Raw genomic sequence first — 15,221 nt, 5'->3', positions numbered from 1 at the left:
TAGGGACATGGTGTGTAGGAGTATAGTGTGTAGGTGTAGGGTGTTGGGTGTGGTGTGTAGGGGTATTGTATGCTGGGACATGGTATGTAGGGCTGTAGTGTGTATGTGTATTGTATATAGGAACGAGGTGTGTAGGGGTGTAGTGTGTTGGGTGTGGTGTGTAGGGGTGTAGTGTGTTGGATGTGGTGTGAAGGTGTATTGTATATAGGGGTGAGGTGTGTAGGGGTGTAGTGTGTTGCATGTGGTGTGAAGGTGTATTGTATATAGGGGTGAGGTGTGTAGGGGTGTAGTGTGTTGCATGTGGTGTGAAGGTGTATTGTATGTAGGGACATGGTATGTAGGGCTGAAGTGTGCAGGGATGTGGTGTGTATGTGTATTGTATATAGGGGTGAGGTGTGTAGTGTATAGTGTAAGGGATGTGGTGTGAAGGTGTATTGTATATAGGGGTGAGGTGTGTAGTGTATAGTGTAAGGGGTATTATGGTACACCGTGCAGGATTGCAGTGTGCAGGCTCAAGACTCACACAAACACTCAGATTAATTAACACAAACATGGTCCCAGCAAAAATATAATGTAATGTAAATGTAATAGCCCTCGGCTTCAAACGAATAAAACAGAAACGCTGTATTAACACAGCGTATCCCTGCGGGGGGTTACCCCGTGTCAGTATGTTTAGCATTCAATTTCTACTGCTTCGTCTCCATGCATTATTCAGAAATCCAGATCACTCTGGCCGCCCAGCCCATTGTTAGGATTAAACGGATAAATGTGAGTGCGTTAAATGCCCCGCGGTTCATGACGGGCGGAGCAGCATCTGACCAGCGGAACGACTAATTTAAAAATGTAAACTCTAGCCCCCTACATACGGCAAGTGCTGCATAGCCACATATTCAGGGAACGTGGTCTGATACATTAATGAACGGAGAGTTCCGGAAAGGCCCCTGCCGCTTCTGAGACCGCTGCAGTACCACTGATTTGCATGCGTTTTGCATGAAGGTTCAACCTCACTCGCTTATAACGATGCAGGCAGTTTTCGTTTGTTTGTTTTCATTAGCTTAGCTTTTGTACGTTTATTTCCTCTGTTTGGTCTTTTTAAATGATTCAGTTCCTCTTCTGGTTGCCATTATTGCTTTGTATCTCTTGCTAAGCAGGTCCCCTTTTCCAGGACCTTTTGGATAGCTTGTGGTTTAAACGTTGGAGATTTACTGAAGCAATTCAGCTGGACTGTAAGAGGGGCTCCCCACATGGGATGGTGGTTGGCTTATTCATTCTGTCTGCCTCTTCTCGGTGAATGCTTTTTTTTGTTCCCGTGTTGTTGTTTCAGCAGTGGTTCGGGCAGCTGGGGGGCTGACCTGGGAGGGTCACCCTGTTCAGAAATACAAGCCAAAGCTCAGTACACAGCAACGTGGTATTAAAGAGAATCCCCCAGGCAGTGGAAACAGTGCCGTGTGCAGAACCGTTTTATGCAAGAAACGCTGTGTCCACATGTTCAGACGATACGCATCCTGTAGCCTACTGATTAAGGCAAACAACTGGGTCCCAACATCTTGGTGGTTCAAGCCTTGGTGTAGCCACAATAAGATCCACAGCTGTTGGGCTTAACCCCTCATGGGCGGATGTGACTTGTGCGTTACATCTCCCTTAGCAGATGGATGCAACGTTGCATTTGGTGTTTGTTTAGACACTGAAATGCACTGTAATTCCTAGTTCTTTCTATGGGTTTTGTATAAGGTGCCTTAGTCCATAATGGGTTCATTAATAACACGCCGTCGAGTCAAACGCCCTGGCGGTTAGCTCGATAGCGACGTGCGTGAACCGGACGCAGCTGGACCGGTCCGGAGCGGGGGCGGGAACGCGGACACCCGTCCCCTCTTTAATTGGCCGGCTCTGTGAGGGGCCAGGGTGTGGAGGGGGGCCTCTCTCCGGGCTCGTTGGCGTTATGGATGGCCGCCTCTGGAAGTGTTTAATTTCCCTTGTGCGTGGCTGTGGCACGGCCCCCATAAATCCTCGCGCCTGCCGGGTTTTGGGCGGGGATTTGTCAGGGCGCTCCTTATGAGGCCGTGTAATGTGTTCAGAGCTCAACCTGGAGCGGCGGGAAAGAAGGCTTTCTGAACGGAGACGCCAAACCCTGTCTCATTTCGGTGAGGAGCGTACGGGTGCCGATGGCAACAAGCCCCCCCCCCCCTCCCCCAGGCAGCTCTCCAATCACGGGCGGCACCACAATGCTGCAAATGCCAGTATAGGGTTTAAAGAGGCAAAGGGGGATGAAACCCTAGTCTTGTCATCCAAAAACATAAATGCGTTCATTCATTATTATAACAACATGAGAATGAAAATCCAGGAATGCTTTGTGACACAGACAATCTTTTCAACCCATTGACTGTTTGGTGAAGCTATTCCATGCAATAACAAAAATCCTTCAATGACAATGACAGTCAAGGAAGCCATTACGAGGCTGTAAAAACATGCCAAACAATAGGCTTACCAAAACAAACAGTTTACATCATTAAGAAGAAAGAGAGCCCCGGTGTATGTTTCGGATAATTGCCTTGCTGTGGGATGAAGCACCGTCCAATGAGTTTGGAGGCATTTGATTGAACTTGAGCAAATAAGATGCTTCTGTACACTTCAGAATTCATTCTGCTGCCTCTGTCCACAGTTACATTCTCAATGTAGGCAAGTGAGCCAGCACCTGTGGCAGCCATACATGCCCAAATATAACACCCCCACCACCATGTTTCACAGATAAGGGGAACTGCTTTGGTTCTTGAGCTGTTCCTTTTAGCCTCCACACTCATCTGTCCACAATACCTTTTTTTCCCTTATTTCTCAGCCTCATAATAGCTTCCTTGACTGTCATTAGCGTAAGTGTTGACAAACACCAATAACAGACCAATAACAGGCCATCAAAAGCCTAGAATCAAGAAAGCTTTCGTATGCTTGCATTAAGAAAGCAATTGAATACACCTGACTAATCAGAAACAGCTGAGAAGCCAACTGTCCAATTACTTTTGGTCCCCTAAAACGGGAGTTCTGTAAAATAGGGATGTATTTCCTACACGGATCACTCAATATGGATGTAAATACCCTCAAATTGAAGGTGACAGTCTGAAATTTTACCTGTTTATTGTTTCATTTAAAATCCAATGTTCTGGAGTTGAGACCCAAAAGAACAGAAATTGTACCACTGTCCAAATACTTACTGTCTGCACTATGTAAGGGTCAAAGCAATAATCCTCTCTCTTTTGTGTATATTAATTTGTCATTAGCGCAGCCTCCAGTTAATATCAACACATAACACAGTGAATCATTTGTGGGCCTGTACGGTTCAATTAGAATATTTATGATATATTGCAGCACAGATTGGTCGAGTTGATCATTGAACAGTGAACCCTAAGTGACTCCATCTGTATCATCTGCTGTTTGGACTTCAAGTCTATTTAATTGTTTTTTAGCTGCTCCAAGCGCACCACACTGGCTAATGGATTACATTAGCAAACAACGGGCAGATTTTCAGCAATCTTGTGCAAATGAAAAAATGTATAGGACGTATCAGACCGGGCCTTTCGCTATTATAAACTCCGTCCGCCCTAAGCACGTGGTAATGAATAGTTCACTGCAGGACAATACAAATATTTACCATGTTGTGCGACCCAAGAACGCAGACGTGTGCTGGAGCGCCCATATTCTTTTTCTCCTCCGTTAAGCGCAAGGGAAGCATTTTTATCCAATTCTCAAAACCACTTACCTTTAAATGTTAACAGGTTTTAATTAGAGTGTGATTGCAGTCTGATTATGTACGTATTATTTAGCGCAGCTGTTCTCTGGGAACTACAGTTAGGGTTGTGGGTTTCTTATTTTTTTTTATTCAAATTTTAATGAACATTTGCTCATGAAGGGCAATGGTGGCGGAGAACAAAACGGCCACCCAACAATGGATTTTAGATTGCTTGTTTGAGGTGCGCATTCGATATAGTAAGTCAAACCTTTGTCGTATTCTAAGTGCGATTTGTTATGGAGAAACAAGCCTTGGAGCCATGTTTAGTCTTCGCCTTTACCTGTCCTTGCTTCCCCTGACACCTACAAACAGGCTACGTCTCCCTTATGAAGGTCACATAGATTATGCCTTAGTTTGTGACCCACCCTCGTAAAGGGTGGGGGTGGGTTACAAACCAATTATTACCCCTTTATATATGAGACCACACAAGCGACATGCTCCACACAATTGAAATCTGTGATGATAACTGGTAGAGGTGACCTTGACCCCAGGCCTGTGTGCTGTCGGCCGTTTGAAGTACCAATGATGTCACGGAGCCCTGAGCATGACTTGTTCAGTGCTGTGTTCACAACTTCAAAATATATGGATAAAAGCAAGTCTTTTAAGTTTGACCTTGATGCAGGTGATGAAGAAGAAAGAGCAGCATCACTGAAGGAGTTTGTTAATTCTGTTGCTATGCGACAAGAATTTGTTTCCATGTACTACTATCACACCATATTCCATATTTATTTGTTCTTGGCTAACCATCAAGGAGCATGTCAGAGTAGGCTTAATACAGACAGAACATCTTTGAAAACCAGGTTATTTATTTCTGGAAGCCGGTACTTGGTGTTATCATTACTGTACTAAAAAAACAAGCAAGCTTCAAAATATTTTTATAACAAGAACAAAAGACAAATGTAATGTAGTTGAAGTTTGAAAATATGACCGTGATCCTCTGAAAGTACCCAAATGTAATATTGCATGGTAAAATCCTAGCCTAGTATACAGGGTATGTTTACTGCCACTGACTCATGTGAGAAATGTACCATTAATGCTATATAAAAGTGTTTGCAAACAAATGCTTGAAAGGCTTTTGGCACAAGAAGTGTGGTCAGGTGGCGTTTGATTTATTTTATTTTATTTTTCTATAAAAGCTGATGGTGGGCAGAGTTACTTAGTAAAATATGATGAGCTTTACTTTACCTGCATTCACAAAACAGTCTATGCTGTGCAGAAAATGATCTGGGCAAAGAATGACTTTCAGAGCTCTGATCATAATTTCACATTAAAATGGCTTTTTTTCGATCCTGATTTCAGTGGCTGCAAAGTAATGGGTGTGTGATTGTGCATGTGTTTATTTGTGGATGTGCGTGTGTGCATACATGCAGTCTCTGATAAACCTGTCTTGTATTTTCCCAGAATTCCAGTGGGTGCAAGGTGACGTGTGTGAGGTGCAGCTGATGGTTTACAACCCCATGCCCTTTGAACTTCGTGTGGAGAACATGGTGAGTGCCCAATTCTTGGGAAAAACAAACAAAAAAGACTTTGTCTAGCATTAAAACCCAAGTGGAGATTTGTAGTGTGGTGTATAAGTCTGTAACCTTTTCCCAGTAAACAAGTTTTTCCAGTACTAACCTTGTTAGAAAGTCCAAAATCAAATTTGATATGTGGCCCTCAAGGCCAAAACAGTACATTGTAAATGTACCTTTTTCATTTGTAACAAGACCAGAGAATTGAGTATACAAGTGTACAACTGTTTACATCCAAACTGTTTATTTATACCATAAATCAGACATATGGCATGTACTGGCAAGTGCTTCGATTGTTGATTTAAACTACAAAGAAATAAAACAGAAGTACAGTATGTTCTGTACTTTTAAGCGCTTATATTGTTGATTTAAATGAAAACTGTTTGTTTATGCCATAAAACAAAAATGTGGCAGGTACCGGGAAGTGCTCAGACTGTTGATTTAAACTGAAACTGCTCATTTAGGCAAACGGTGCTTGGCTAGCTTGCCACGCCTTTAATGCAGATAGATGCTGTGCACTTGTGGCTGACTCGATGGCTAGCTTGCCACACCGTTAAGGCAGATAGATGCTGTGCGAGTGTGGCTGGCTTGCAGATGTCAGATGAAACATTAGTTTGCATAAATCACCAGTCTGTGAAGCACGAGGCCCATTATGCCATGCTGCCAGCCAGCACGGTCTAAATTTAACACCAGCATGCCACGCAGACACGGTGGCCAGCTATCCAACAACCCCATGGTACTGCAGGCCTGTTGTCTTTCATTTACAATGTTTTAAAGGTCCCATATTGTGCACTTCCAGTGTTTTATTTTAGCTGCTGATATCCATAACAAGATGTTTTTTGTTCTAAGTACTAAAATCTCTATTCGGTTTTACATATTAATTCTCCAGCGCCTCTCATGAGCTTTACCAAGAATAGTCTGTTTTACTGTGTCTTTAAGGCTCATTGATATCAGTGAACCTCTGTTCTGATTGGCTGGCTAGCTGCAATGAACTGAACAACGTCTGTGCAAGGTGGGCCCTGCTGAAGCAAACAAGGCTATCGTAGGATGTCATAACTTCACAGAAGTCCAAACGGCTCGTTTAAATGCACATTTTCTTCATATGGATGCAGTGGATATATTTAAGAACTGTGCGTTTTGATACTTCCCAGTGTTTTTATAACACCTTCAACTTTTTTTATAATCCACATAGCAAGGGAAATGTCATTTTCCACAATATGGCCTCCTTTTTGAAACTTTCATGCTACTGCAAAAGTGTGCGATAGCTCAGTTGTAAAGGCATACCATGCAGGATTTTTACCTTGAAAATATAATAAAATAACCATGCGACCAGTCCATTTTCCGTTTACCAAGCTCAGTCATATCTAAGATGCACAGACAATCCCTGTCTGTTATCGAAACACACAGGTATAAAAATCTAAACTGATGTGAAATATAAAAGAGGAGGTGAGTGTGCGTTGTTGAGGATGGAGGAGGAGACTTATTTGATTGCAAACGCAGGACCACACCACGGCTAAAAATCCTGCATAGGATGCTCTTAAGAGAACCCCCCCCCCCCCCCCCCCCCTTGGTGCTGTTCGGTTTTTTGAAGGGTACCCCTATCTTTTGGGAATTAAAACCTCACCATTAAGCGAAGCAAGATAATTACATTGAGACTGGTGCTTTCAGCCCTCCCGTTCCACCTATGTGGAGTGCCATGAAATCAGAATTATGCATGGTGTGATAGCCGTTCGGCGAGGGCTAGCTAAGGTTTCACTGAGAGACATGCGGTTGTTTTGAAATCCTTATTGTCTCTTCCAGTTTTGTAATCGATTGGTTTTATTGTTTTTTTTGACAGTATTTTGCTTGGGTATCACACATTTTTTGCAGCCTATTGTAAGCAGAATCGATTACATTTTTCTTGTAGATGTCCCTGCTTTCATTGTAGATGTCCCTGCTTTCATTGTCTCCTGGCGTGATGCAGGTGTTCCATCCGGCCAGTTTACCAGGTTGCCGAGGGCGTTTCTGTAGAACAATGTGTTTTCTTGTATTACAGTAATTGCCCAAAGGGCATGTTATACCGTGAGAAACATATGGCTGCAATTGGATTACTTGACATATTCGAAGCGGGAACTGCAAGACCCCATTTACGCCTAGTCATTTTATGTGCCTTGAATATCCGGATGAGACGTACATGTATTTCAGGAAACTGAATTAGATCTCTTCTCTCTCACACACACACACAAACACACACACATATGCAGGTGGATACGCTTGCTGCAGTCATATACACACACACACACGCATCTGCACACACACACACACACATTCACACACACACACACACACACATGCACACACAGCATGCTCTGCCTTACCACACACACACACACACACACACACACACACGCACACACACACACACGCACTCACACACGCACACACGCGCACACACACACACACACACACACACACACATGCACACATACACACACACACACACACACAGCATGCACTGCCTTACCACACACAGAGGCACACACACACACACACAGCATGCACTGCCTTACCACACACAGAGGCACACACACACACACACACACACACACACACGCGCGCACGCACATATACACAAACACACACTCGCACACGCTCCAGTCTGATACATGCTGTGGGCGGTAGATAATGCCTCCCCATCATCATCAGGGCGCAGATGGCTTCTTGGCCCCAGCACAGCAGTGTGTAGCCTCAGCTTGCATCAGAGGGCAGGAGGGTGTGGGCAGGCGGTCAGGGTGACCCCAACACAAGCGGCACCGTGTTTCATCAGTGTTTACAGCAGCCAGGCTGGACACCGCTGTGCACGCCTGTGCCACGTAGCCAATCCGCCGCTGAGGGCAGGGGAGAGGGGAGGGGACGGTGCGTCTGTCTCGTGCCAACCAGCCAACCAGCTGCCGCCCTAAAACCCGCACGCTGAGGCACCTCCCCCTCGCTCTGACAGGAAGGTGACCCCGCAGATAAAAACCCAGCTCCTTTTCTAGCCCTTAGGCCCGGCCGGCACTCAAACGGCAACACCCGTCAAGCTTTTCTCTCTGTCCGTTCCCCCCCCTCCCTTTCTTAAGGGTTAGGCTTATCCTTACCTTACCTGAAAACTCTGTTTTCAGTATCACCGCAAATGGATACGCAGTGACCATATCATGACATTGCAGTGCTGCATACTGCAGCATGCTTGGTTAATGATAATGCATCTTTGATGGGTTTCAGTGTACCAGGGGTGTGTTGTGTGGGAAGAAGCAATCCTGTGTGACTGTTTTGTGTTCCATTCCTTCAAAATAAAGTCATTATGGGAGTGCACATTCTGTCAGTAGTGCTTTTTCTCTTGGTGGCATTTCCTTCATATGCGTGTCATTTTTAGAACTGACCATGGGTTAGTTCATGAAAGCATGTGTTTTTTCATTGTGTAATTGTCTCAATTTAGAAGATGCAATGAAAACGTTTATTTTCTCATCCTGAATCCTGTCAAAATGTCAGTCAGGGGAAAGTCTTTTTTCTTGAGATTATTTATTTTATTTTTACATTCACTTTTTTAAAGTTAACATTTTGATTTGGATAATGAGGTACACTGACTCATGAGCAAGGAGCTAATGGACTTTTTCAAGATCATTTTGAAATGTAGTGTTTCTCATAGGTTAAGCCTGATCGTTTTATTTCAACAAAGACAGTTATCCCCCTTTTAAAAGCAAGTCTTCCATTTAAAATCAACAGCATATGCCAAGTAACTCTTAATGAGGTACTGTGTGCAGCTTTGGAGGAATGCTTGACGGATGAATGCCACTACAAACGCAAATTAATGACACACAAAATGTTGTAGCTCCTCGTTATGCTTTAATGTGGCTTTTATGTTACTTTAAAGTAGTGTGACGTGATTCAGTATCTAAGTGCATTTTCTGTACTTTTTAAAAGATAACCAGATTCACTTATCAGGTCTATTTATGGTACCTGTCTGAAACAGACCTAGGTCAAATACGTAATTGCTTTGGATTCAAATGACTTTTCTGTGCTTGATTGATCTTTTCTGGTGCAGTCAGAAGGTGGGGGTCAGCACTTTTGATGGTATTGCGTAGGCTACAGTACACCAGAGATGCTCAGAAAAGTACTTGAATTCGACACAATGACCTATTTGACCCAGGTCAAATTAATGAATGGTCTGAAAGCAGTGGTTTTACAGAATTAATCTTGTATCACAGACTTGCAAATGCTAGACTTTGTGTCATTCTGTATACATAGTGTTTTTGAAAAGTAATTATACGAAAGTACAGAGTACATTTCACCATGGTCGCATTTCTTGGCAGTGGGCCACTCACGGATATTAGGGAGCAGGTGACAAATTCCAGAGCTAGGATGTCTGTTCCTATTGATTCATATTTTTGCCAAAATGCATCAAAAACTTCAGTACCCAGTACAGTACATCAAATGATGCAGCAGCAACAGAGCCATTTTTCATCTGATGACTGCATTCAAAAATAATTTCCTCAAGGATTAATAAACTACTGACTGAATCAGTGCACAAGTTTTTGAACTGAGCAACAATTCTCGTTTGATAGCCTATTACTGTATATCATATAAATGAAATCAGTGTTTTTTTAAATAATTTTAGGTTCCATCTGTTATCAAGCAAGAATCCACACAAAGTCAAGGAAAATCAAGGAAACAACACTGAATATAAATAACTAGGAGAAAATAACCTATTATAGTAGCCTATAGTAGCCAATATCCTATAATAATTGAAGAAGAGAGTGGAAAATGGGGCTAAATTAGTTCTGATTGTATTTCTGCAGTTTTACACATTATTAATTTTTTCTTTGTTATGATGCAATATTATTTTATATTTTACGAGTGTGCTTTGTTTAGAATTTTTCAATCTATGTGTCTATTGTGCAATTAATGTTGATATTAGGGATGTGACAAATCATCAGTTTTTGTCAACGCTTACTATCCCATTTTGAAAACGGTTAACCGTGTAAACGATACTGCTTATCGCTAGGGGTTGTAGTAGCCTACTGGCAAAAAGTTCATTGTAATCTCAAACTATATTTTGGGCCATCTTAAAATAGTTTCATTTAAATGTTTTCATCCCTCTTCCCTCTGGCTTCTGCCTGACAGACATGGTTGGTATGAAATGTGCCAAATCTGCTGCTATTGACAGGGTTGTGCACTCCAAATTCCATGGTCACGTTAATGTCCAATGTTTGTGTGATATACACTAACACGATAACATTGTGTCATGGTTGCGACACCATACATCTGGTCTATTTTCAGTAGGGAATCGGAAATGGATAATGGTAAATATGAAAATGGGATTTTGCACAGATACCATAGTCATATGGTCTAATGATTAAACTTTTATGCCAATGGTTTCTATACAATTTGACTTATATCTTTATGTAAACTTGGGAAATGCATTTGATTTTATATGGCACAGGGCAATCTTTTTCCACAGCTGACTTTCATGCAGTTGAAATTGTACCTCCCTCTAGGGTCTTTCAGTGCACTTATCCCTGGTTATGGGTTTGCACTTTGCACTTTGTTGTATGTCGCTCTGGATTAGAGCGTCTGCCAAATGCCTTTGATGTTGTCGTGACAGGATTAATGTGGTCCTGAATTTCCGTTTTCAATGCTACTGGTCTTTGGATTCTTCTTTAATGCAAATTATATTTGATTTTAGAAATATTTCAACTACATGGTCCTGGAAAATGTAGGTAAGCTAGCTCTGGCCAACAACACAACACAAAAACGTTGTATAGTGATTGCACTAGTTATAAAAAAGTTGGATTTAATAAAATTATGAATGGTGGTTACACGTAATTTTAGCCTTTATTTTTCAACTTGCCTACTCAGTAATGTTGCGTTATGTAATGATGTATTGTTTATTTGTTTTTATATATATATGGCATAGTCGATATAGACCGATGCGAAATGGAAAAAAATAATAACTTAAATGTGTGATGCCTTGTCAAAATGTTGCGTCCCTACATTTTCTGCCACCAGTTGAAAAAGTTAGTGGCACCAGCGTCACCACCAGTTGAAAAAGTCAGTCTGGAGCCCTGCATTACACTGTGTACACAGATTTCTGTGTCAAAGCAGTGCATTGGAACAGATACGCCGTTGGTTGAAAAGCTGCAAAATTTGTAATCGAGTAATGTGAACAGAACAAATGCCAAAAATATCCAATACTGCTAACTAATTGACGAGCCGTCAAAATTATTACTGCAGGCCAATTCCAGCAGTATCTTCTTTCAGAATATTTGACACATTGTTAGCTATTTGTGTTTTAACTTTATTAACAACCTTGAAATACAGAAAAAAGAAAGTTTATATGGTTTTAGAATGCTGGACATTGGATATATGCAAAGGAGAGTGAAATGGGTGGAGAGTGGAAGGTTCTAGAAGGCTGGGATTATGCTGCAGTGGGTGAAAGGCAGTTTGGGTCGGAAGTGGAAGCATGAAGTGGAGAGAGTGCAGTACCACCAATTTACATGGAGAGTGGAGCTCATTACTGGAAAATTGAAATTTCTGGAACACTGGAGAAGTAATGCTGTGGCTACCCAACTTTCCAGAAATCTTTTTTTTTTTTCCACAGCTGACTTTCATGAAATCTTTTTTAAACAACCGCAGAGGGCACAGGCACAGGAAGGGACAGATGTTTGGACTGATACAGGTTTTAACCCAGCAGACCAAAGCCAGGGACAAACGTCTCGTGTTTTCAAAGTGTGATACAGTGGCATTTGTTTCAGTGTGGTACTTTGTGCTACAGTCAATGGCGTATTGGTGATATGCAATATAATAGGTATCCCAAAGGCATTACAGTTATCTCAGAAAACAACCTGCCACAAAATACAAAATGGCCCACCTTTCTTCTCGCATGTAAAGACCAATACATTTTGTAGTCTGTAATTGCCGTGTCTAGGTCAAATCAGTTACAACAACATTTATTTTGAGTTCCTTGATACTTTGTTATGCTGAAACAATGGCAGTTACATCTTGAAACAACAAACATCAAACCTAATTTGCCACACACTGAGGCCAAGGCATTCTTGCTTTATGTTATATTGTTCCTTCTGAATTTGAATTACAGTTGGTGCTGCTGGTTTCTGAAGTCATTAGTCTGGCGATCTAATTGGAACATTCTGTGAGTGTCTACCACACTGAGACATTGTTTTGGTGAATATGTAATATATCAGTTGACTGAACTGAACAGTTCATTCAGCAATACAGTGACAGGAGAGCAAGAAAATAAAAACCGTGTGTTCGCCATTGACTTTTACAACTGCCAGTACATTTCTGCGGCACACCTGGCGGCTCCTAATTAACGCTGAAAATATGCTGTAAGTTGTAATCTTATAATCACGCCGGTCCGTAGAGAGACGCTGGACAGGAGACGTCTGCACACAACAGGGCTCAAAAACCACATTTTCTGGTTTGTGTCCTAATTAGTCTCATTGGTATAAATGTCTCAGTAAATAATGAAAACGTGAAATGGCTGCCAAGTAAACAAAACGTTGATGTAATTGTTATGCATGTCAGGTGTGGAGCGTGTTGCGCTGGCCTGTCCTACACAGCTGGTTCTGTATAAGCAGGGTGAAGCTGTGTGTTATGACGGTATGATGGAGCGGTGCGTCTTTATGTGCAGATAAGCTTTCTATAAAAATGTAATGCTCGCTTTTTCATCCTTCCATTTTTTTCCCTTTTCTTTCCCATTTTGGAATGCTGAAATATGAATGTTACTATTAACGCTTCTCTGCCCTCGATTTGGGGGAGGGATGCAAAAACCCATCGGTCTGGGAGGGTGTGCACAAGCACAAAGCCGGTCACCTCTACCTTTCTGCTCCATGGTCAACCGGCTTAGCTGCCACAAATTCTGCACCGTAGGTCTGTGGTGCACATACTGCAGATGCATTATTGACCAGAGGGGGCGCTGGTGTTTGTTGCCTTCTCAACTTCAAATTACACAGGGCCCTGTGGGACGCCTGATCCGGGTTTGATCCGGGCTTGATGTGGCCGGTCAGCCATTTGTCCTGTGGATGGTCCGGTGTATTTTACCCTGTGCTGCTTGTCGTCGCCTCGCTGGCACAAAGCGCAGGGGGTCAAATCTGTCCACATTCGCGCCTGCCGAGGTTGATGCCCCGCCCGCTTGTTATGAGTGGGTGCTGTTCTACGGCGGGAGTGATTGTCACTGCTTCTCACATGGCAGCCTGTCTTATGAGTGGCAAAAGCAGCGTCCAACTGGGTGATATTCCGCTACTCACACGCTACTATGAGCTGGAAAATAACTGCCTGATGCAGTGATGTGGCCACTGCACTGTGGCTGGCTGCACTGTTGCCTCTGATTTTCACAAGCCACTATTTTTGGTACCCTCATCCATGAGCATTCACGGTTTTATCTCTAGACTGGATGGATAAAATACATAAAATACTATTTATTCATTATTAATTACAGTCCTTTCAGTCAGTTAAGCCCAATTTGTCAACACCTATCAGACAGTGATCTGTGATGAATTTGAAGCATCAAAATATATAATTAATGCTCAATAAATGTCAGTTACTGAAGTGCTCAGTAATGAACTGCTAAGCAAGAACTCTAGGAATAAAATTAACTGAAAGGAAGAAAAGAGTAAAAAAGAAGAAGAGATTAATATGACTTGTATTAGAAGATTAGTGCACATTAGCATATTAGTTATGTTAATACAGGAGTAAAGAATTTAACTATTGTTGAGTGTTTTAAAGATATGTCAGTCTCATATATTAAATGAAATCATATGTTTTTTAAATAATATTCATCACAGACTAAATGAGTCAGTATGGCATAGGGGCGGCCTGTAGTGTAGTGGTTAAGGTAAAGCACTGGGACACACAAGGTCAGTGGTTCAATCCCCGGTCTAGCCACGATAAGATCTGCACAGCCATTGGGCCCTTGAGTAAGGCCCTTAACCCTGCATTGCTCCAGGGGAGGATTGTCTCCTGCTTAGTCTAATCAACTGGGGGTTATGTCACAGAGGAGATGAGTCGTTTCACCACGTGTCGAGCCTGGAGTGACTGCTCAGCAGAAGGTTCTCGGACCACGCCCTTGCTTGTTTTTGTCCAGTAGTTTGCAAGGCTCTGGAATCGGGGTGCTTCTGGTGACCATTGGCCATATGCGAGGTGTGACTCTGATCCTCCAAGATAAAATGTTCCCCATCCACACCATCAGCAATGCAAAGGGTTGTCTCAAGCAGTGTCTTGGAGCAGAACCTCTGGCCAGGGGTCCCTGTCCCAAAACCCCTTCACTTGTGAAAGACCTCCATTTCCCTGTGACTCTTCCTTGAGGTCACCAGGCCTTTGCCCTCAATAATTTAGTTACACTACATAGTTATGTGTGCTGGAGAAGAATATGGAGCCATCTTGGGGATTGTGTGATGTGTGAATCTGTGCCATAGCGCCATACAGCGTTAAAATTGACATTTCATCTGAAATCTTGCTCCAAGAACAGCTCTCCATAATCGTTTGGTTCACCTTATAACTAGCAGAGTAGTTTCCTTGACTTTAATAAGGAACTACAGCAGAAAACCCAGCACAGTGCTTATAATGCTCAGTGGTTTGAGTCGGAGCTGAAACCCAGAGCACCCTTGGGTTTTAAATTGGCCTGTTGCGGGCATGTGTGCTTCTCTGGGGAAGAGGCTGTAGTAACAAACTCAGATAGCACTGAATCGACCATGACATTCACATGCTTATGACATGTCCCATGCAAAACACTGTCATTCCCAGGTTACCGTGGATTCATTAAGTTCAAAGTCCAAGTGCTCAAGGGTAAAATATTGAGTTCTTCAGGGGCGGGGTTTTGGGAAAAGACATCGGCTCTGCGACTCCAATGACCATTCAAATTCATCTTCCTTAAAACCACACCCAAGCTTGCTATCAAA

At 42.6% G+C, this 15,221-nt stretch overlaps 1 protein-coding gene across 2 annotated transcripts in view; it reads left to right on the top strand.

Moving 5' to 3' along the window:
• The window catches only part of trappc9 (trafficking protein particle complex subunit 9), a 324,830-nt gene that overhangs the window by 84,367 nt on the left and 225,242 nt on the right, over positions 1 to 15,221 (top strand). For both annotated transcript variants that reach the window (XM_061255361.1, XM_061255360.1), the window contains one exon: positions 5,180 to 5,265. In XM_061255361.1, coding sequence (XP_061111345.1) covers positions 5,180 to 5,265 — 86 coding nt within the window. The remainder of the gene's footprint in view (positions 1 to 5,179; positions 5,266 to 15,221) is intronic.

Source organism: Conger conger, chromosome 9, assembly GCF_963514075.1.
Source record: "Conger conger chromosome 9, fConCon1.1, whole genome shotgun sequence".
Classification (NCBI taxonomy): domain Eukaryota; kingdom Metazoa; phylum Chordata; class Actinopteri; order Anguilliformes; family Congridae; genus Conger; species Conger conger.
This window is presented reverse-complemented; position numbering and strand designations above follow the sequence as displayed.